The sequence below is a fragment of the Pollachius pollachius genome, assembly GCF_949987615.1.
Source record: "Pollachius pollachius genome assembly, chromosome: 5".
In the NCBI taxonomy this organism is placed as follows: Eukaryota; Metazoa; Chordata; class Actinopteri; order Gadiformes; family Gadidae; genus Pollachius; species Pollachius pollachius.
Genome location: NC_136938.1, coordinates 22,877,250 through 22,902,124, shown reverse-complemented (window position 1 = coordinate 22,902,124; position 24,875 = coordinate 22,877,250). Strand labels below are relative to the sequence as shown.

Here is a 24,875-nt window from a genome sequence, read left to right as displayed (position 1 = left end):
AATTGCTATCAATGGCAAAACAAATGGACAAGTTAAAAAATTCACAAGCTTTTGTTAAACCAGATTTGTGGCTATGCAAACAGAGATATTTCTAGGACAGACTCAAACCCAAAGATCCAGTGTTATTGTGCATGTATAGTGTATATCAGGAAAGCTCACTCTGGGATTCAAACTTTGCAAAGACTATCCCTGATCAGAGCAAACACGAATAACATTATAAAGATGGAAAAATACTTTAAATAGCTGCCACTCTTTTCAAGCTTGGTGGCCTTTAGCCTCACAAATCATTATTTACGTTATATGACTGCTGGATCCCAGATTAGGTGTCCTAGCAAGGCCGTGGAGAGAGGAGTGTGAAGGAGTGGTCAGATTGGGTTACCCTTCACGTTAGGAGAGATGAGTGATGACATTGACATCATCACAAGCGTTAAAACCTCAACACCCACACACCCTTGTGTTTTATACAGTATGTGTGTGTGTGTGTGTGTGTGTGTGTGTGTGTGTGTGTGTGTGTGTGTGTGTGTGTGTGTGTGTGTGTGTGTGTGTGTGTGTTTGTTTGTAAATGTTGTACTCAATTAAAAGGCCACCAGCCATCCAGTGACATTCAGCTGTGAAATTGAAAATGTTACAGATGTGGAAAAGTACATCTGTTGTCACAATGCTTGCCAGGGTACTTATCTCACCCAGGGTACCAGGGTGAGATAACTAATAGAACACTCTTGTATTTCTCAATAAGTGTTACCTTCTGGTAAACTTTGGTTTGTCCTTCATTTTCTTCTGTCCAAACATGGAAACACAAGGCGGCTCAGAACAATTTTTTCCAAGACAAGTTCTAATGTCTGCACACAATATGCTTTTTTATTATTAGTGTGTGTGTGTGTGTGTGTGTGTGTGTGTGTGTGTGTGCGTGTGTGTGTGTGTGTGTGTGTGTGTGTGTGTGTGTGTGTTTGTGTCTAAGTGAGTGAGTTAGTTGGATTGTTGAGCGTTGTACAACAGGTGAAAAAATAGCTTACTTTCCCTTGGCTAACATTATGGTAGACTTTGAGTATATCTGAACTTCAGTGGAACTGCAAACACATAATCTGACAACTCTCTGGGGAATATGAATATGTTACAGGAACTGATACTTATTTCAATACAAACAAATGATAACTAAAATGTGCTCAACATGCTACAGGTCAGGCCGTGGGAATACACCCCCATTCTACAGTGAAGATACAACGACGTTTAGGAGGTTGTGGAGGTTGGAAGGCATATCCCCCACCTGCTCTTAAATCTCGTGTAACTTTACTGTCATTTGCTTTGGATGAAAGTGCTGAAATGTGTTGGCCAATATCATCTGGCAATGAAATGTATCACAATATGGGAGTTATAGTTAAAACTAAACAATACTAACACTCCTTTAAATGCTATTGTCAATGCTACATTGTTTTTAAAGATTAAACTGAAAAATGCATCATATTTATAATATTTTTATAATAATATTAATATTATTCTAATATAAAGGTACAAATAAAACAGGGCTACAGTACTATTAATCAGATCAGGGTAGGTTGAGGTCAACACACCCCATAACAATGCTTCTGCCACCATGAATTATATATTGATCATGATTTTTATTGATAATACAGTATTGGAGAAATTTAGAATACTGATTGTCTCTATCGATGTTTTCATTTACACTGATGGAATGTGTATCGTTCATCACACACACACACACACACACACACACACACACACACACACACACACACACCGACACACAAGAAACAAGAGCATAATTGATTATATCATCCCCCCCCCCCCCCCCCTTCTCAAAGTCAGCATATAGGAGACATTGGAAGACATTGGTTTAATGGACAATCCACAGAAACACAAATTGATGTACTGACACGCACACATACACACATAAACACACACACACATACACACACACACAAACAGACACGCACAAACACACACACACACACACACACACACACACACACACACACACACACACACACACACAAACACTTACACAAATTTATGCCAAGCTAATAGTCACAATACTCTCCAAACAGGATGAGTTCATACAGTGTTGTCATTAAATGTGTGTGTTTGTGTGTGTGTGAGAGAGAGTGTGTGAGATAGAGCGAGAGAGAGAGAGAGAGGGAGAGAGAGATAGAGAGAGAGAGATAGAAAGAAATGTTTGTATGTTGTGTTTGTGTGTGTGTGCACGGTCACATCATGTGTGTGTGTGTGTGTGTGTGTGTGTGTGTGTGTGTGTGTGTGTGTGTGTGTGTGTGTGTGTGTGTGTGTGTGTGTGTGTGTGTGTGTGTGTCCGATTAAAACACCTTGTGTTTCCCAAGGTTGACTCCGACCCTGTAGTCTGCTGCACACTTCCTTAGTGGGTCAAATGACAAATGCAAAAGATGAGTCTTTTAGCTTCAGAACTTCCACAAACACGATTTTATTAGGAAATGTATGCAAACCTGCCACTGCAATGTCCAATGTTTTATTTTTTTACAGTGTGTGCGTGTGCTGGTGCCTGTGTTAACACTTCCTGTCTTTGTGCCTGATCCATCAGTCCTTCATCACTGCTTCCCCGATCTCTTTTCAATGTATCTGCTTTATGTTTTGTACGCCTTCCCTACACGCTGTACGTGAGGAACCAATAGTAAAACGTATTTGTATTTCTATGCATTCCTTAGACTCTAATCAACTTGACAAAGGCCTACTTGTCAGCATACACAACGTTTGAGCCCCCTCCTCTTCCTCCCATAGTCTCTGCCTATTCTCCTCCGTTTTTGTTGTGGCGTGCGTGTGCTGGCGTTTACGTGCTTGTGCTGGCGTTTGCGTGCGTGTGAGTGACACATGTGACAGACCCTCCAGAATATCATCCAACCTCCTTTTTTCACCCATTCCCATGGATCGTATTACTGGCTGCTCGCGCCGCACCTCTGAGCCCACCGCCTCTCCGCCAATCAGAGACCACCATTCAGACACACGCGCGCGCGAACACACTGTCTGGCACACAAACATACTCCCATCCATGCGCACGCGCGCGCCCCTCTCTTCGCCGCGCACACGTGGTGGTGAAACATCAGCAAGGACACCAGCAGCAACAGCAGCACTGCGCTCGCACTCCCACCGCCACCGCCTTTCATGCATCCCCGCTAGTGGTTTCACCTCGCGCTCTCTGCGCGAAGATGAGCGTCAACGTCTCGGTACAATAACCTCCACGTCTTGACGCTTGCGTCGGGCGCTAGACCTCGGACCCCGGGAAAGACAGACAGGAGGACAATAAAAGGGAGAAAATAGGCTACAACGCTCCATCTCTCTCTCCCTTTCTCAGCATCACTCTACATTTGACTGGAACGGAGTGCGGTGGCAAGGCGGTAGTCGACGTCAGAGAGCTGTTATTTGTCTACATTCGGATCTCAACCTCGACCTGTGTGTCTCCCCCGCTTGGCTTTTTCGTTGAGCAGGTTATTGTGCCGTGAAGAAGGGGCTCTGAGCTCTCTCAGTACCGTGGAAATACCCCTCTTCTCTCCGTGGTATCGGGCGGCGCGCTGTCAGCGCGTGCCTCACTGAAATCGGTGCACGGTGGATTTTGCCAACATGGAGACGGTGGAGAAGGAATGTGGGGCGCTAGGGGGGCTGTTTCAGGCGATTGTCAACGACATGAAGGTGCGTGATATTTATTTTCCATTCGGTTCATATTGTGCGTGTGTGTGTGTGTGTGTGTGTGTGTGTGTGTGTGTGTGTGTGTGTGTGTGTGTGTGTGTGTGTGTGTGTGTGTGTGTGTGTGTGTGTGTGTGTGTGTCATGCTCATTTGCAGTCGCACGCCCTTGACGTGAAAACCACCAACGGATTAATGGTAACAATGCTCAAGTCTAATTAAGGGCGCCGTTCTTGAGTGCTGTTTCATACATCCTAGCCAGCAAGGTTTGCCCGGATACAAGAGGACCTACAGGAGGCCTAGAATTACACTGACACATGACAGCCGCACGGCCCCGTTATGCGGCGGCGGTCTGGAGGGCTCGATGTGTGAGGCGTGCAACCCGACCGCAGAGGGGGACCGTCGTCGTATTGCCTCGGGAAATTCCGCTACTCAGAGGGATTCGGTTTTTAATTGATTCGTTAAGATTAATTAAGGTTGTTTTTTCTGGGCCGAGGGGGGTAGAAGGGTGGAGAGGGGGGGTGCGTATGCCTATATCTGTAGCCTATTAATGTTAAACTAGAATCAAACACATAGGCGTATGGTTTGATACCTTTATGACATATGCCCACATGTATTGTATGTCTTGTGTATTGGACGGGCAGAATGCAGAGTGCAGCGTCATTGATTTGCTGTCCGGCTGGGGTTGGCACTGTGAGATACAAGCGTGAGAACTCGGACAGCCGTCAGACACCAAGCGATAACCGACTATTGGCCTAATGTGAGCCTGTCATATCCCGTCTCCCCCCATGTCCGTCATTCTGTCTGTCTGTCTGTCTGTCTGTCTGTCTGTCTGTCTGTCTGTCTGTCTGTCTGCCTGTCTGCCTATTTTTCATCTCACACACCGAATGATCCATCGCCTCCTCTATTTGTGTGTGCGCTCCGCTATGCGTGTCTGCCGGCCATGCCTCAACCTCGTCCATCTGCTATCACTGTGTTATCATCTGTTGTATCTCCGTATGGTTCATTTGGTCATGCAAGACCCATGCGAGCCCCTCTTCCCTGTTTTTTCGTCTCCGACAGATTGCCTGTTTTTCCTTCTTTTTTTTTTTTAATCTACATCGGCATGTCGTCATTGTTTCACTGCATGCTGCCATTCGATTTCTGTCCGGCGGTTCTTCTTGCAAGTGCGCTGTGCTTGTGTGTCTTTGTGCTTTTCACCCTGAATCCGTCGTCCGTCATTCAGCCTGCATTGGGCGTTTCTCTGCCCCCCCCCCCCCCCCCCCCCCCCCTGCCCCCCCCGCCTACCTCGCTTTGGGATCCGCAGCAGGAGGCCTGCTCGACCGGTGAATATTTCTCTCTGTCTGGAGAATGGACATAGATGGGCATAGTGCTGCACTCCCTATACTGGTGACTAATCTGTCTAACATAGACCAGGGCGAAGTCACAAAGGTTGTGTGCAGCAACGTGAATGTAAAGCATCACACAGACGACATTGACACCTCGTTCCAGTCTGTGTAGGCCGATTGAATGTTATGCAGACTAAGCTTTACGAGCCAAACGGGATTCGTTTTTTACGGCAGCCATCTGTGCCTCTGTACATTTGGTGAGCGGTGGGTTTCACCCAACGTCGAGAACGTTGGGGGAAGGAATGCGGGGTTGCTATAGAGGGTCACTGTTTCAGGCGATGGGGAACAACGTGACGAAACCCCCTCAGATTCTCCCTCTGTTTCCATCGTGTTCCCTCCTCACCGCCTTTCACTCTCAGGTGTGTGCGAGCACAGTGTGTGCCAAGCGATGTGCCTACGCGTGTGAGACCCTATGAGGTATTAGCAGGGTGCCAATGACATTGACCTTTACATTAGGGCTGATGGAGTCGTCATGGGAACCTTGATTGAATGGGATGGAGGAACAAAGGCCCGTACGACGTACTACAGACGGTAATAAGATCCCACTCCAAAGGGCCAATGGAATTAGATTGCATTCCGGTCACCAGTGAAGATACTATCGTCATTCCTTAATGTAGCAGGGAGAGCAGAAGTAGTAAAAAGTAATGATTTAATTTATACATGCTAATAAACTAATTGCAAAGCGCTCCAAGCGCTTCCCTGCAATTTCATGGTGTAAATCCATGACATTTTTTATTTCCTATTGGGGGTAATAAAAGCATCCTAATCTATTCAAATCTGCAAAACAAACTAATAATAATCACCAAATTGCCAAATAGGTGGTCTTCCACCCACTGACTACTCTTCAAAGCGTTCCATCTTACAATGTATTGATTATATTTGTTCCAGAATAGCAGCTGATGTCTCATGTGTAGCAGTGGGGATGTAGGAGGGAAGGGGAGGGTAGGACACCATCCAGTGAGTCAGTGATGTCCCATTACAGCATGTGAATGTTCAAAGCATTTCATCTGCATCCTCCCGCCCCCCAACAATTTTATCCTTTCACCCTCCGGGCATCCAACTCAAGATGTCATACAGTGCTTCTTCAGAACAATGACGCCATGGTTTTCATTCAGTGCGTGTTCCAGACACATCTGAGGACAGAGGAGGCGGCCAGACACCAGCGAAACGTGTTTGCCCTGCATGTTGTGATGTCACTCCTCTGCTTTTTCACGCTCTCTTTGATGTTCTTAGCTATGTCAACCTGAAATGGATGTCAGTGCCCACCACGGTCATGGCAATCGTCACATGACTTGTGTTCCTCACACACACACAACTCTGTCTCTGACCCCGTAGCAACACTCCAGCATTAATCACGGCAAGTAGCATCACGGCAAGTGATACTACATTAATGCGTGGAAAGACCTACATATTAATGTGGTATCACGGCATGTGATGCTACATAAATGCTCGGAAAGAACCAGATTTCTCTTCGTACAACCCGCCCTGATCACGCACACACTTTATAATTCATTATTCACACTATATGTTCTAGCTGCTGCTCCTCTTGGTTAAGAAAAGAAATGGTTTTACAGCCAGCCGGTCATGAGTAAGTGTGTCCATCGCCCTGGTCTGCTGTTCGTGATGCGGTCCCAAAGGAGGTGTTTACATTAAGGCCAGCAGTGCAGCGCTGGTGGGAGTCACTTAGCCTTTGGCTTTAAGTACTGTCCACTTAGGCTATGGCCGCACTATGGCAGCTAAATGTAACAACACCTGGAGAAAAAAATCAGAAATATCATCAAAATGTTTTCGGTCTTCCATGAGCGCTTGGCTGGTGTTCCCCACCACCCAGAGATTATATTCAACCAAAAAAGAACATGTTGCTGCATATTGGTGGATGTGTGTATGTTTCTGAAAAAACATGATGTTTAATTGTCACGTGACCCAGACATCAGGGGTTAGCTTAAGTGGTCTGGATGGACATGATTTCAAATGGGTGAAAAAGAGAGCGAGGAAGGCCACATTTACTACACGAGAATAGGGCTTTTATACGTTTGCATTGACATAGCCTTCATTGCAAAATTGTGTTAATCACGCCTTTGAAAGGTTTTTTTTATCTCAACTGCTTGTATTCAGGACATATGGTAGTTTTGGCAATGTCTTCCCTTTCTTGTGTTTGTTATTTTTTGGTTGACATATGCTAAATGTGTCTGTGTGCTGAGGTTAGTGGTTTCGAAAGCCTTTGGGACAACAAAGCACTTTTGCTTCCTAATTCGCTGCCATCTCTCCTGTAACACACCCTTCCGTTTCTAATGTTTTTTTGCATTCATCACAAGAAAAATTATGCTTGCTGTGTAAATATTGTGTGTTCATGTGTTATAGGAGGAGAAGGGTCAGTGAGTTAAATGGTATCCTGTACTGCTGTACAGATGCAACATGAATTATAAACACCACCTTCCTATGCAGCAGTCATTTGAAATATTATAAACCATCCCCTTCCTAACTTCCCCAAATCCAATGTTAAAAAAAATCTTCTTTATCTGAGCTTGCATTACTTTACATTAAATATGTTACTGGCATTGGTGTATGTTTGTGTGCATTTGTGGGTTTTTGTGTATGCATGTGCTAAGGTGCCTGGGGGAGACATATGAATGTGTGTGGGAGTTGCTTGTGGTAATCTATCACTACGTATCCCTTGGGGCAGTCTTGGATTCTCCAGTAATTTACTACATTATTATCCTACCCAATTTACCCCCATGTACCTCTCCATTCTCTCTGTCTCTCTGTCTCTCTGTCTCTGTCTCTCTCTCTCTCTCTCTCTCTCTCTCTCTCTCTCTCTCTCTCTCTCTCTCTCTCTCTGTCTCTCTCTCTCTCTCTCCTTTTCTCCTCTCTCGCTCTTTCTGCGCATTGCTTGTTTTCACACACAGGTCATGGTGGGTAGTGGAATAACATAGAGGCCATGTCATTTGCTTTTAGTCAGATGGCCGTGTTGTCCCGGGCCTGAACTCTCAAGCTGTTGAGTTATTGAATGTACCTGAAAATATCAGGGGATTTTATGGGATTTTGGTTCTCCATGAGACTGCGGAGAGTAGTGAGTAAAAAGCTGTGGTCTCATAAGTGGAAATATACATTGTTATCCTTTCTCCTTGTGTTAAGTGCGTATTGCAAGGTAATGCATCAATTTTTCTAAATCATGTTGCCAAATTTAGGGACCTCACCGTGATGAGATGACATAAAGAAATACCTTGGCTGTGTAGCGAGGCTGAACTAAAGAATGTAGGATTGGAAACTTCGTCCTGAAACGATTCAATTCGTAGCCAGCTCCATTAATGTCTGTTCTAAATATATTACATAGGGGTATTTTTTATGGGAACACTGAAAGGTACACCATTTACATCCAACTATCTAATACCACGTGTTATGGCACAGCAGTGAAATGTGATGCAGATTAACTCAACGTACCGGTGGCTGGACCCCTCTCTTCAACCGTCTAAAGTCACAGTTTAAATATGAATTTTAGATTGTGCCAGATAACGATGATTGGTTGAGGGTTGGTTGCCATTTGTTTATTTGCTGGTGTTTTAGTGCTTATGTTTCAGTGATTGTCTCACTTTTTAGTTTTCATTAAGTACTTCATTGACCTCTCATGTCTGAGCTCCAGGTTGTTTAAATGTTGTCATGCAACTACTGACTCCGCTTGTAAAAGGCCCACAGCCTCCCCTAAAGGGCCCCTCACACTAAGTGGATTTCGGCAACTAGTGGGTTTATGGATTTCCTCAGATCACTGTACACTTCATCCATTAGACCATCTCAGGACAAAGAAAACACAGGGCAGGCCCGTGTTTATTAAAAAGATCAACATTACAAATCCATAAAATGAAGAAAGCATACTTCAGCCTCGGCCATGGAGTCATCTGACTTGTATACATCGGTTGTCATGCAAGCATTAAATCGCAATGAATGAAAAACGTTGAACACGCAGACGTGCTAATGCCCTCTCCCAGAACCACAGTATCCAGCCAGTCAAGAGAGTATCCATTGTCATCTACTTCAGAGATCCTTCATAAAGGGCCTGTGAGCTGAGCGTTGTTCACAGAGACGCTCCGGCCCGCTGGGACACAGCTCGGAAGATGAGACTCTCGTACATCAGTGTGTCATTAGTGGTTGGGTCTGCGGTTTGCCTCGGTTCTGTGTGGTCCGGGGGAACTTCCCGCCACCACGCTGGCTTTTGATCACATGGCATGCGTGCATGCTAACAAGAGAAGGCAGAGTACGCCGGCTCTCAAGATGCTTGTGTCGTCCACCACCACAGTGAATGTGGTGGAGCAGCTTGTTGGCAGGTTGTTTGTCTCCCAGCTGAAGGGTTCAATCCCAGATGTCTACCCTTAATTTAAGTCCACCTTTATTTAGATGGTGTCCATGTCCTCTCCCTGCTGAATGACATGTCTTGTATCTACAAGAGGTCACCGTTTATCCATTTGCCTTAAAGTGTCTGATGACTAAGAAGTAAATAGATAATGTAACTGCGACTGATTCAGAGGAAGGCATGTCTGCTTGGGTTTCACCATAGTATGGCAGTGATGTGAAATCGGACACAGATGTGGTTATGTTATTCACAAGCAGGGTTAGGGTGCACAGTTTTTTTGACGCCGCCTCACTTAAAATGCATCACACCTTGTGTCTAGACACATTCCACCTTCAAAAGGAACATCAATCACTACATGAGGCGATACGAACAACAAAGTCATGATGCTGAACCCGACACCAGAAATCCTCTTTCCCAGCAGTGACATTTCCCTGTCAACAATGGTGACGATAAAAAGCAGTGTCTTTCTCGTTAGAGCTTGTTCAAATGTGGATTATGTTAAAGCTCTAGGGCTCGTTACGACTTGGACGGAGATGTGTGTGTGTGTGTGTGAGTGTGTTTAAGTGTGTGTTGGAGAGGGGGCAGGGTAAATGGATGAGAACCAGAGTCCTGTATTTGTGTGAGTGTGTGTTTGTGTGTGTGTGTGCATGCATATGTGTTTTTGAGCATGAAAGTGTGTATGCGCCGTCCATGTGCGTGTGTGATTGTGAGTGCATGCATGTGTGTGTTTGTGCATGAATGTGTGTGTGTGTACAGTGATGGGGGTTGGGGATGTTATTGGGAGCCAGCCAAACGGAGCCAGCCTCTTGCTAACTGAAGCTCTTTGTCAGCCTGTCAGATCCTTCCCATCACACTCAGCTGTTCACTGTAAAGTGCACTGATCGTTATGAACAAGGTGCACACAGACACAGAAAGAGAAGCTTTGGTCAGAGAAACAGTGTGTGCAACAATGAACTTAGCGAATCAATATTATCTTGTTCCCTGGGAGTGAATAGAAAGCCCCATTCATGCTCTGTATATCGTTGTTATTATTTAATAACAGTAGGCAATGCAGGGAGATTGTTTTTTTGAATTGGCGTGACAGTACGTGCACTTGTGTGTGTGTGTGTGTGTGTGTGTGTGTGTGTGTCTATGTGTCTCTGTGTGTGTGTGAGTGTGTGTGAGAGAGATTGAGAGAGGGAGAGAAGGACATAATTGACAGTACAGAGACAAAGGAAGACTGCAGATCAAACCAGGCAAGCTCCTCTAGCACTGTATTTTCCCACTCTGGTCCTTAACAGGTTAGCCCTTCAGAATGAGTCTTGTTATTAGTTAACATAATGATTGTGGTTCAAATTTCACCAAGTAAACCATTTATACTATGCAAAATAGAGGTAGTAGTCAGATTATCTTTTCAAAGTGCAGGTTATCTACTGATAGCAGGTCAAACTGTTTCTTTGAATGCCTTGTTGGTCATGTTGGTCAAAAATGTTTTTGTCACTAGAACCTTGATTTTCATCTTCAGCAATATTCCAAACAATCCAATTGTGCGGTGTGTGTGTGTGTGTGTGTGTGTGTGTGTGTGTGTGTGTGTGTGTGTGTGTGTGTGTGTGTGTCTGTGTGTGTGTGTGTGTGTGTGTGTGTGTGTGTGATGTGGTTGAAGCCAAAGACAAGATAATGATTGATGCGATGCTATACCGAGGAAGAACATCCTACAGATAGTGGATTGGATACAGCAATCTCATAGAAATAAAGCAAATGGGAGCACACAATTCTACATGAGAAGCCTTGAAGTCATGACTGCGTGTGGTCGATTGTGACCCACATCACTCTTGCATGTCTCAGTCAAGGTCGTTTAATGTCACTGTTAAGGACATGTCGACATTTTTCAAGAATTTCAATGGTTTGAATAGTCAGACAATCCATACCTTTTTGTAATTTAGTAATTGAATAATTAGTACATTAGACTAGTACATTAGGCACACTTTCACCCTAAGAGACTTGCAGTTAATTAGATACGCTTCCCTTAGTGAGCAGGCATGGGTTTTGAATCTCATCCAAGGGTTCGTACAGCCTGACTGTGGGACATTTCTTTTAGGAGTCTGACATTCCCGCACCACTACACACTCCTGACCCAATACAGCCATAAATACAATCGTGTTTTTGTGGGTGGGTGTGTGTGGGTCCGTGTGAGTGGTGCAACAGTCGCACATCCTAAGTGCAAGTTGATATATTTGTGCAAGATACACATTAATGTTAGCCTATATTATCGACGCAAGAATACAGTACTGCAGCATCCGATGTTTGCAGGAGCGTTGTGTGCAGCTATTGGCTGTGATCTTTAGCTGTTGGAGGAACCCCCTGCTGTGCCTCATCAATTATGCAGCTCGGAAGTCTAGCGTTCATCTGTCCTCATCTGCATGCCCACCCGGCTTCAATTTGTCTGGAATTCAAATGTCCCTGTGACATTTTATAATGTGTTGTTATCAAGTTGTTTTTCGTATTAGTGACCGTTTAAATGATGGTTGTTTTTGTACTTCAAAAAAGGTCCGGGAACATTTGAAACACGTCGGCCGTCTATGAGGAGGATGTAAATATTTTGTTTTCACAACACTTCAGATGGATTCCAGAATCAAATTCCAAGCCTTGGAATCCATGACCTGTGAGCCTGGACTAGATTCTAAATGGTCTTCCTTCTCTAAAAAGCATTATTCACCAGTTAGCGAGAAAGAGCCTAAAAAGGCTGAAGAGGTCCCCTTGTTTTCAAGTTAACTGTAAACATGAGAATTAAATGTAAAGAGCCCACCATTTTGTAGTAACACACAAGAAAAATGTAAAACACATGTGGTGTAATGTCTGTGAACGTAAACACCTATTGTCCAGTACAGTTCACTGTTCTCAAGAAAATAAACCTTTGTGCTGTGTATAGTTGTAGGCGAGATACAATGCTGTATTTTCTTTCATGTTGGATACATCCAACAGAAGTGGGATAAAGAGGGGTTTTGATCCCTTCCTTCAAAACCGTCACTTTGATTATCCTCCATGGCTCACTGTGAAATTAGCTGCTTTTGTTGCTTCATAGAGTCCTGCCTTTTAGAAGATGTGCACATTGGGACGATTATATGGTTAGAATTGGGCTAATCCTCACATCCTCCTCCTGTTCTGGCTCTGCCCCTTTTTCATGTCCCTATCTGGTAAACTCTCTCTACCTACCCCCTCTCTCCTACATCTCTCTCTACCTCTCTCCTACGTCTCTCTCCCTCCCCCCTTTTCTCTGTCTCTCTATTTCTTCCCTCTTTTCATATACCCCCCTCTCTTTCTCGCTCTCTCTCTCTCTCTCTCTTTCTCTCTCTCTCTCTCTCCATTCTCTCTGTCTCTCTGCCTCCCCTTTTCTCTCCAATCTCTACTGCTCTCTTTCTTCCCCCCTCTCATAAACCCCCCTCTCTATCTCTCCCTCCCTTTCGCTCCCTCATCCTCTCTCATCCTTTCTCTTCGCCGGGATTTTCTCTTGTCTTTCTGTCGTGCAGTGAGGGAAACAAAGGGAACAATAGGTGGAGAGAGACAGAGATAGAGTGGAGGCTTTAATCTCCAGGTCCACCGTAGTGCTGTGGTCTCTCTCCATCTCTCTCTGTCTCTCTGTCTCTCTGTCTCTCTCTCTCTCTCTCTCTCTCTCTCTCTCCCCTCTCTCTCTCTCTCTCTCTCTCTCTCTCTCTCTCTCTCTCTCTCTCTCTCTCTCTCTCTGTGTTTGAGTAGAGCTCTCCCAGCCTCTGGTCTGTTAAGTAGCCCAGGGAGATACTGGGACCTGGTTCTGATGACTGGAACCCAAGGGCCCGGTGTCACAAACAGGGGAAACTGAGATTATGAGATAGAGAGAGCGATAGAGAGAGGGAGAGATGGGTCATCTTCTGGTCATCCTGTCGACCGAAAAAAACGTTTTTTTTACAGTTTGACATTTAATCTCACCTCTGTTGATATAGTTATATTTTTATAGCCTATTTTTATCTAACATTTGTATTCGTCAGATGGTTTGACAATGCAAATGTAAAATTTATTTTCAATTGAATGGAATTGAATTGAGAGACAAGGAATGGGGATTTGTGGATTTGAGCTAGCTGGCAAGAAAAATAATGGACTTGGGTAGAAACAAGAGGCTAAATCAGTAAGATGCTCTGTGATTGGTTGGTCTGACGACAACGCACTATGCTCTGTACAAGACAGTTAACATTGTCTCAACTGAGAGGAAATGGGGGAGCGGAAGGATGATACCAACTATAGGATTGAAAGGCAAAGGGGAATTATGTGGATTTAGATGGCTAGTGTGTGATATGGATGAACGGGGTAGAGGAAAAGTGCGGTTAGATGATTTGGGGAAGGCGAGTGGGGATTGGTGAGTCCTTTTGTGCCATGAGGTGCTGTGTGGTAATCGTGTGTGTGTGTATGTGTGTGTGTGTGTGTGTATTTAGTGGTGGGAAAGGGGGGTTGGGCATTCATACACGCCACATTGTCTTCGTGACAGGAAGCGGTGACGTAATGACATGTACATCATCAACAACAAGCCTGACATGCATGCATACACACATACAAAACACACATAGACACGCTATAAGCTCAGGAAACCAAATTTCCTCACCCAGAACGGCATGGTGTTCACGCTCACGCCAAGTCATTGAGTCTAGGCATGCAGACCTTTATTAATGCCATCTTAAAGTTGAGTACACTGACTGGTACACTGGGTACACAGGTTGATGTTCATTTGACCTTCAACGCTGATGTCAACAGAACAGAACCGAAGCGTCGGAGCTCTTGGTTTAGAGGATGCTGAGCGTTAACCTGAATACAGTATGCCCACTGTAAACCCAGAGGCTGCTTTTTAATTTTTCCCCATGTCTGAATAATTCATTAAATGCATTTGCACTTTTTTCAGCCTAACTAGCAGGGTTACAGAGTGATTTTCAATCACACATTTTTGGACTAAGAAAGTAACATGTTTGTAAAGAATAGCAGCCAATAAACTAGCGTGAACATGGGACCTTGTTCACGAGTCTAGTCTTCCGGAAACACCGGAAGACTAGACTCTGGTCGCATCTAAAGCTATATCAACCTCATCCTGCCTACTATGATCATCATTACACTTGCAATGAGGAAATATACGCAGACGTCCAGACAGACCAGCATTTTGGGCAAGGTCAGGGGAAACCAAGTTCTCAATATGATGATACTCTATGGAGAGAATCTAATTTCAATCACAACAATTGAATTGAATTGATCTTTGTTGTGTATGTCGACCGCTATCAAAGACTGTGGCTTTCGACCCAGGGGTACGAGCGTCCTTATTTCGGCCCAAGGTTGTGTTGTGTGGGTATGGCTGCCTTTGGCCTCTGGTTTCCTTGGTTCCTTGGTCTTCCTCAACCTCAGAAGCCTCTTGCCAAGCTCACTTCAGTGATCCCTCAGTGTGGAGAGGTGCAGGAGTGGAGGGGGGGCCACTGAATACTGATGCCGCTACTTATCGCGTTATATGGGGATAAGCATCTCTTGACCCGCCCACACTCCCACACACCCACACACACACACACACACACACACACACACACACACACACACACACACACACACACACACACACACACACACACACACACACACACACGCACACACACACACACGCACACACACTCTCACTTTTATTGGATTAGGATACACTAAATATGCTAATAGGTGTGTGTGTGTGTGTGGGCGTGTGAATATATGTGTGTGTGAGAGAGGGAGAAAAAGAGGGAGAGACAGAGAAATAGAGAGAGAGAGGGCACATCACTTATCATTATCTTCCATCCACACAACTTAAGCCCTGCGGCGCACTTCAAACAGAGGTGTGTGAGTGTGGGTTTGTGATTGCTCTTCAATGCATGTGTGTAAGTGTGTGTAAGTGTGCGTGTGTGTGCGTGTGTGTGTGTGTGTGCGCGTGTGTATGTGTGTGTGCGCGTGTGTGTGTGTGTGTGTGTGTATGTGTGTGTGTGTGTGTGTGTGTGTGTGTGTGTGTGTGTGTGCGCGCGCGTGTGTGTGTGTGTGTGTGTGTGTGCGTGTGTGTGTGTGTGTCCGTGTGCTTGGGTGGGGTTAGTGGTTAGTAGCTGTTCCACGGGGCAACATGGAGGCTGTGATTTCGGAGCAAATGAAGCCACATCAAACGGGCCGGATCAAAGAGCGCGGCTCTGCCCGCCTGACACCCTCGGCCTCCGGGCCGGAGGGAAGTGTCCTGCTCCCGCGCCCGACCAGCTGCCTTCGCTCTACTGCTGCTTATCAGCCGGAGTCCCTACCACACGCTCATTACACACACACACGCACACACACAGATACACACGGAGACACCCGCGCCTAGCACACGCACACGGACAGGCACACGCACAGACAGACACACAGACAGACAGGCACACACAGACACACACACACACACACACACACACACACACACACACACACGCACACACATTTAGTAGGTTGCACGTTTATTTATGATTTATTTATGATTGTTTGTGATATCCAAATAATAAAAAGCAGATTGATGGCAAATACATGGATAGTCCTGACTCCTGACACAGGATTTATTCCTGCACACACAAACGAGCCACATGACAAATATGAAACCCTTAAAAATATTGTACATCAATTCATCATAATCATCATAAACATCAATTCTTTTTTAAAGACGTTTTTTTATGGCCCCAAAAAAAGCTGAAATATAGGGAAAGACATAATTGGTTGCAACAACTTCTGCACATTAACACTTTCTATCAGGCCATATCGGGCCCTCCGGAGAGGAGTTCACTACAAAGACCGCAGCCTTCAAACGGAGCCGGTCTTCAAGGGACAATCACAGAACATAATTAATGGAGTAAGGGGGGATACTCCACCAGGAACGGGGTGATGGGACTTTCATGTAATAACACGAGCAGCGTTGACAGAGGGAAAAACGCTTGGTTCTCTGTTGGGAATTAGGATGGAGATTGGAGGGAGCCACCATCCACTGGAGACTCAAATTTGTGTCAAACACAGAACCCCCCCCCCCCCCCCCCACCCCCCCCCCCCCCCCCCCCCCCCCCCCCCCCCCCCCCCCCCCCCCCCCCCCCCCCCTTGCCTGAAAAAGAATCTTTGATGCTGACTGATGCCCAAAGCCTGTGTGTGTGTGAGTGTATGTGCGTGAGTCTGTGTCTGTGTGGGTGTGTTTATGAGTCTTTGTGCGTTTGTGTGTGTGTGTGTTTGTGTGAGTGAGTGTCTGTGTGGGTGAGTGTGTGTCTCTGTGGGTGTCTGTGGGTGTGTTACAAGGGAAAAGGTGGAGGCTCAAAAGAGAATTATTGAAAAATGTCCCTAGCAGAGGTTGGCTGGAGATGAAGAAAGGCACAGTGGCTGATTGCTATCAAAGTGCTCCAGCCGTGGTGGCACTGCTTATCACAACATGGGGGTCAAACGAGGACAAAATGACTGTGTTCCTAAGAGAGCGAGTCATATAGAGAGAGAGAGAGAGCGAGAGAGAGAGAGAGAGAGAGAGAGAGAGAGAGAGAGAGAGAGAGAGAGAGAGAGAGAGAGAGAGAGAGAGAGAGAGAGAGAGAGAGAGAGAGAGAGAATATATTGTTGGTGGTGATAATAACAATAGGGTGGAGAGGGGGGGAAACCAGCTCCCAATCTACATCAGAGATGACTCAGGAGTAGAAACTAGCAGACATTTTGGATCCAACTGCACCCACATTCATAGCATTGCCAAAGACCGAATCATCCATTTTGGATGCAGATTGTGGAAAGAAACACAAATTTCTCCATAAAAGTATATCTGCATAGACTGATTTGTAAGACTGTTTTGTATTGTCTCTGATTATACAGATCATACTGGCTGAAGTAAAGAATAGAGAGGGGATCGTTGGTTCATTCTCCTTTGAAGTTCACGCCGATTATTGGCCCATTTATGTCAAGTTAATTACATAACGTATGTGATCAGTAAACCTCTGGCCCCTGGGCTTTTGGGCTTGAGACCCCGAGCTTAGCAAACGCTGTTGTTCTAAATCGCTTGAGTTGCTGTTACTTTGAAGATACTCCTGTTTCCTGCCATTATTTGCGCTGCAGATGAATTCACTGGAATGTGGTTGTGTTGTCAGTGTACCCGACTGGCTAACAGGGTGTTTGTTGTGCTTGTGTTTCTTCACTCTGTTAGTGCTCCTATCCTGTGTGGGAGGACTTCAGTGCTAAGGCCACCAAGCTGCATTCCCAGCTCAGGTAAGCCGCAGCAACAACGGCTGTTTGATTACACCAGTCATTAAGAATCCAATGGAATTGGGCTTAGCTAAAAGCCTCCCTAGATTGGGGCGAATTTGATTTAGTTTTAGTTCATTAAGTCTAAACCCTAAATTAATTGTGTCCTATTTGCGTTAGTGAGAAATCTGTAACATGTGACTCAGCCCACGATAAGTGTACCAAAATGAAGTAGAAAAAAGTGTCTCGTTACAATCCTGTGTCTTACTATCAATAATACATTGTGTTCACTGTATTGACCAAAAATTAATCCAAACCCATGATGTGTCTCCTCTGTCCATACAGAACAACTGTCCTGGCTGCTGTCGCCTTCCTGGATGCCTTTCAGAAGGTGGCAGATATGGCCACCAACACCAGAGGTAGGAACCCCCACATGTGTGTGTGTGTGTGTGTGTGCGTGCGTGCGGCCACACACAAGGGTTTTCGGTTGTTCACAAACCGTCGATTCCTAGGATTCAATTACTTAGCTTTCGTTTTTCTCCCGATGGGACTCACAGTTTCTGAAACATTTAACTTAGGCGTAGTTTAGGAATAAGGCATTTTGCTCAAGGTAGACATTGGGGATCGAACTAGGTTTTGAGTTGGAGTTGGATCACTCCTCACACTACACTACACTGCCCTGCCGAATCAATCAATGATAAAGTCAGTCAGGGTATTGGTCAATGTTCCTTTGTCGTTGTTCATATGAGATTGGACATTGAATGCCTCAATGCCCAATCTCCCAACTACCTCAACTAGCCTACCAAAGACCTCTTAACCGACCAAAGTGCATATTTTAATCACGGCCCGTAAGGTACTTTCTGTCCCCACGTTCAAAGCATATTTGTTGCTGCAGATTAGAGAGATTGCTGTGAGTTAAATGTCCCCCGGGAGCAGACGAAGGAAGACTGCAGCTCGCCCAGCACAGAAATATGGTTCCTATGTTTACTCTGTCGGGGCAGAAAGACCCTAGAAGGTCCCAGAAAAACAGCGTCCGTGTCGAAGGATTCAACATCCACACGGGCTGTGTAGGAGGTTGCGGAGCGCCGAGGTTCATGTTGTAATTGAAGAACCCGTCGGTGGGACTGGGCGGTTGGACTCTTTTGGACGTGTGTTTGTTCTTGTTGGACACGTCGCACCCACTGCGGCCTTCCACAGACCTGGGGTCTGTTTTCAGAACCCCCGCACTAAGACAACAGAACATTGGACAGCGGTGGAGATTCTGGGCTGGATTATTGAGCACATTTTTTCATGGCGAGACTGAATGTTTAATATGTTTGGCAGAAAGATCTTTAAACCCCCCCCCCCCCCCCCCCCCTCCCCCATGTTGGAAATGGACTAAAACACAGGCAGCGATCTGGCTGCACACGTGAGGCAGGGGGTCTTTAATACGATAAGGGAAGGTCATGAAAATACCACCCACTGGAAAGCAATGAAATACATAAGAGACTCCTCTCCTGCAGCTGTGTGTGAGTGTGTGTGCGTGCGTCTGCGTGTGCGTGTGTGCATGCATGTGTGTGTGTTAGTGTGTGTGTGTGTCTGCTCTTGGTGGGCTCCTCTAGGAGGATGCAGGAAGAGGCTCTGGCTGCCTTTACTGGCCAAAAGAGGAAATGGCCTTACTTTGTTAGCTCAATACACACACACATACGCACATACACACACACATTCTCACACACACACACACATAAACACGCACGCACGCACTCACGCACGCACGCACGCACACACGCATGCACGCACGCACACACACACACTCACACACACGTATGCGCCTGCTCACACACAAATGCACTCGCACACAAATTGTAGCACATGCATATGCACACACATTCATACACACACACTCACACACACAAAAACACACACACACACACACACAAACCCCCCCTCGACCCACACACGCACACAAATTTGCATTTGTAATTACCATGCATTATTATTAATGTCGGTTCTAAACTGCCGATGGAGCATCGGGGACATTCACTACTGCTTCTTTTAACGATTTATCGCTTTTAATCTCTTTTCATATAACTGAGACTGCGTTTTATTGTATCGTCGTGAGGCTGTAGAAGACACAAATAAAGATGCCCTCTGTTGCATCTCAATGTGCCGCCCATAATTGTGTGTTTGTGTGCGTGTGTCTTTGCGTGTTTATTTGTTTATGTGTCTGGGTGAGTGTGTGCTTGCATTTGTTCATTTGGACCCAAAGGCTTCTGTGACTGGCATGGTCATTTATCCATGAATAGAATCGTATCCATCCTTGTTTCAATTCAGTCGCTTTCTCTCTCTTTTACTGTCGTTCCCTCTTTGTCCTCTTTGTTTTTTTTACTCTCTTCTCATCCGACCATTGCCTTAAAATGTCATTGATTTATATCTAGAGGTCAGATTGAATGTGGGGTGTCTTGACTTTGTGTACTAGAATATGCATGTAGGCATGTTAATGAATTCATCACTAACACTATAACTCATACCATTTTTCCACAGAAAAAGGTGCGCCTATACAGGTTCTTTAAAAAATAGGCGAAATTGAAGAAATTGACTTTCTTGCCATGGCCAGTAGATGAGTGTGCCATAACAAATGGTTAATGAACAGTAGAAAGCAGCATTGACAGTGAAAATGTCACTTCTTTCTAATATCTGCTACTTATTCAGTTTTTCTTTCAAACTCGGTGTGAAGAACAAAATGGCCGATGCATGTTGTTCCTGTCTATTTACATGCCAAATCTCTGGAACTGCAATGTGCGTCATAGCTTCATGCCGGTAAGGGGTGAAAATGAGTGTGTCCAACTGGGTTTCATGTTTCCTTCACTGCCGATTGGAGCCGATAAATACCTGTGACTAATGCAGAGTCATTTGTCCCGGGAATGAATGCAGATTGTAACCTTTCCCAGTGAAGACAAATACCAGATGTTTTTGGTGCTAATGGGGTTTTAGTCCAATGGGAAAGGGACTTTTCCATAACAATAACTTATACTAACTTACTCCAACACTAACAAACATACATACTCCACCTAATTGCCTCGCAGTTAGCGTTACTCCACAGAGGGAAGCTTGTACTGCAAATTAATTTGCATCTTTACTCATGCCGGGCCCTAGCAACTCAAAACATTGAAGTGAACCAGAAGGGAAGAGGGTGTGAGCCAGAGAGCTCTTCTTCTCCCTGCAGGCCCACAGCGGTAGCGCGTAGGTGGAACCCGGCTCGGGGGACAGGAGCCCATGTTTATGAACCCCCAGATGGAGAGCCAATCAGAGTACACTCTGTGCTACCCCTAATCTTCACATTCACACACTCTCTCTGGTTAATACTGTAGTGTATGTGTGTGTGTGTGTGTGTGTGTGTGTTTTATGTGTCTGCATTTGATGTAATGAATTTTTGAGTGTGGGATTATTTGTGTGTGGGTGTGTGTATGTGTGTGTGTCAGGATGTGTGTGTGTGTGTGTGTGTGTGTGTGTGTGTGTGTGTGTGTGTGTGTGTGTGTGTGTGTGTGTGTGTTGTGGACACATCTGCATGTTTCCTTGTGTAACTGTAAATCAGTGAAAATAAGACCACATAAACAAATTTGCAACAGACATGCATCCCTAGAACCCTGTGGTTTATGCATGTGTTTGTGTGTGTGTGTATATCTTTGTGTATGCCTGCGTGTGTGTCTGTGTGGGTGTGTATATGTGTGTTTGTGTTTCCTGTCTTTAATAAGCCCCCTGTCTTTCATGGAGCACTTTTTTAACGACTTTTCTTCTTCCTCCTCTTCCTCAGAAGTAGTCACTCGACACAGCTGGTTCATCTTAGAATCACAACATGTGCATGGACACACACACGCACACACAGGCACAGATAAATGCATATACACACGCACACACACACACACACACACACACACACACACACACACACACACACACATACACACGCACACACACACACACACAAGCATACTTGGTAAGAGCAGACTCACCCAAAGACTCACCCAAAGAGCCTAGTTATTTTTAATTCACAAACAACGCTCTTTCACAAAATCTAAAATGCCATCTGGTTGTTTGAATGGCTATGTTGACTGCATTGAGCCTCAGACAGACTGAAGTTACACATAGTAGACATTGTGTTGCCAACATAAAAGTCATTGAGGATATCGATGTGCAGCCTTCTATTACAGTGTTGGTTCTATGGCTGTGTGGGTCACCAATACACTGGACCCCAGCAAGCAAGACAATAAGAAAACAGTCTGAATATAAATCTGTAGTTATTACCCCTCTAGGAGGAAGTCTAGACAGTGTGAGATCTGTGATGTGATAGTTGTTGTTGTTGGGTATTCCTATGAGCATACTAAAGGCAAATTACTCGATGGTAGTTCTCAAAGACATAATACAATTACATTAAAGAAAGGGCCGAACTATTCTGTTATCAAATTATCAAGATTGAGAATATGGTCAGGAGTTGATTTTGTCAATATCTCGCAGCATACATTTCTCTTGGGTGTTTAATGTACAGGCAAATGCAAATCAATAGCATAGCCTTCTCTGCTCCTCTCTCTCTCTCTCTTTCTCTCTCTCTCTTTCTTTGTCTGGCTCTCTCTCTGTCTCCCTTATTTTCTCTCTTTTTTTGTACAGACACACACACACACCTAGACGCACGCATGCACGCTTGGCACGTGCTTTGCTAATGATGAAGATGCTATACCATGCGTTGTGCAGTTGCCTTTCAGGGGCCCGACAGTCCTCATACACCTTGAGCAGTAATACAGGCAGTAATGAGGACCAGAGCAACAGTGCAGGAGCACGTAGCAGCGGTAGCAGTTTGTGGGTCTGTGTGCCATGTCACGCGTCACATCAAGGGGGCTAAGGAGCTCCTTGATGTTCTACTGTAAACCTAGCAGACACACTTCTCTCTACTTAACTCACAGTGTGGCACCGCTTTTCACTTAACACTTGGGATGTCACACACACACACACACACACACACACGTATGCATACACACACACATACACACACACAAACACAAACACACACATATCTATCCATCTATCTATCCGTCTGTCCGTCTGTCCGTCTGTCTGTCTGTCTGTCTGTCTGTCTGTCTGTCTGTCTGTCTATCTATCTATCTATCTATCTATCTATCTATCTATCTATCTCTCTATCTCTCTATCTATCTATCTCTCTCTCTCTCTCTCTCTATCTATCTCTCTCTCTCTCTATCTATCTATCTATCTATCCAGCTATCTATTTCCCCTCTGCCTCTCTAGCCAATCACAGACGGGTGGGATCACATTTATGAGCGTGGTTGCCAAGCAACAAGTTCAACGTGCGTCTGCGCGTGTGTGCGTCAGTGATAGAGAAACCGAGAGATGGAGGGATCGTAGTGGTGGCAGAGGGAAACAAAACAGCCATGTTGTTGTCAAGAGGCGAGCAGAAATGCGAGCGAGATGACTCGTCCTGTGTGCAGGCTGCACGCCATTTATGGTCAAATGGAGGCGTCGTCCCCCAGCAACACATCTGATCACGCAACGGCAAGTCGTGATGACACGAGGTAACCGTGGTAACCGTGCAGACCCCAGTACTGCTTGCCTGCCTCACTCTCTTGATATACACATGAAGGTCATTATCCTCGCCATCTCTCGAATCCAGCAGTCCTGTTATGTTATAGCAGAACTTCTTTGGGGGAGACGGCACAGATCCTGAGCCCGAAAAAGTTATGTCTTATTTGTGGTTTAGCTACGTAAATATTCCGTAACTTAATGAGTGGAAGATGCTTTCAGAAGGAGATTTTACTATGTGTATTTCTAAGCTGGTCGACACAGTGTTGATCTGAAACCTTTACTCGTTAACTACTGGTGGCTGAGTTTGTGTTGGTTAGTTTTATGCTTCCTGGACTTCGCCTCTAGCAACGTGATTGGTTGAAACAAATATGAAACGAAAGAGAGTAAAAACGCCCTTTCACTCAGATTTGAACTCGTCTGCGACCAGATTTTAGATTAGTAATCTAAAGCCTGATTTGCAAGGTTTCCATTTATTTTGAAATATATTTTAATTGGTGTGGTTACAGATGAAGAACACATGCAACTGTTTTGGTAAACATTGCCCCCTTTCAACTGCCCACCCCACATCCATAACACATGAGCGAACGGGATGCAAGATTTACAAATTATAATAATCACACAAAATAAAAGTATAAAATGATCAAATGGATATAAAATGGATTTTTAATTTCCCAATCCTAATCTTTTCTCCATATCTCTCTCTCGTCCTCTCCCCTTCCCTGTTCTCTCTCCAATTCTCTCTCTCTCTCTCTCTCTCTCTCTCTCTCTCTCTCTTGTCTGTCTGTCTAAGTAGGCCATGGCTCAGAGGCCTGTTGTTGTGCAGGGACGGCAGCAAAACAACATTATTGTCTTTAATTAAGACCGGTCCAGTGGGACAGGCTATTTCACTCTCTCACCCCAACCCTCCCTCCCCCCCCCTCTCTGTCTCTCTCTCTCTCTCTCTCTCTCTCTCTCTCTCTCTCTCTCTCTCTCTCTCTCTCTCTCGCCCACTGTTCTCTGCTTTGCACTGGCTAGCTTCTGTGTCTGTGTTTTAAAATTCCCTCCTCCGGCTCTCCCCTTGCTTTCCTTAATTTGATCTCCTTGGTAACTCATATCTCTTATTCTGTTCCTCTCTCTTCCTCTCCCTTTTTCTGTCTGACTCTGCTTCCCATCATCCATCATTCCCCCCCCCCCAGACCCTCCTGCTAACACATCTCTCCTCCCAGTCCTTCTTCCTTCCTTTTCTTCTGATCCCACACTGCCGGGGGAGCACACACACACTCACACACACCCACACTCACACACACCCACACACACACACACACACACACACACACACACACACAAACGTTCACGCAAACAAACACACACACAAACACACACACACATGCATGCACACACACAGCATCGCTCCTCTCATACAGACATGAAGGGCCATTTCCTCGTGTCACAAGTGCCGTATTGTCCGGGGGCTTGCGGGACACAAGGACCGCTCTGTGGTGCACTCATCGTGCACAAACGCACACGACGACACTAGCGCACGTAGCAACACACACAGCAGCACACACACACACACACACACGCACAGCCCGGTCAAACTTGCAGCTGACCAAGGCCAATAAGGCCGTCTCCAAGAGACGAGTCTGCAGAGGGAGGATTGCTTTGCATCTGTGTGTTTGCCTCCGAAACCCCGACCCAATGGTTTATTGAATTC

The 24,875-nt window shown here is 45.4% G+C and overlaps 1 protein-coding gene across 3 annotated transcripts in view; it reads left to right on the top strand.

Annotated features, from left to right (window-relative positions):
• Positions 1–3,098: 3,098 nt before the first annotated feature.
• mtss1lb (MTSS I-BAR domain containing 2b) overlaps positions 3,099–24,875 on the top strand; it is a 49,799-nt gene continuing 28,022 nt past the window's right edge. For 2 of the 3 annotated variants that reach the window (XM_079737286.1, XM_079737285.1), the window contains exons 1-3: positions 3,099–3,672; positions 17,574–17,635; positions 17,957–18,030. In XM_079737286.1, the coding sequence (XP_079593412.1) occupies positions 3,604–3,672; positions 17,574–17,635; positions 17,957–18,030 (205 nt within the window). In that variant the 5' untranslated portion in view covers positions 3,099–3,603. The remainder of the gene's footprint in view (positions 3,673–17,573; positions 17,636–17,956; positions 18,031–24,875) is intronic. The other variant, XM_079737287.1, reaches the window with a different exon arrangement.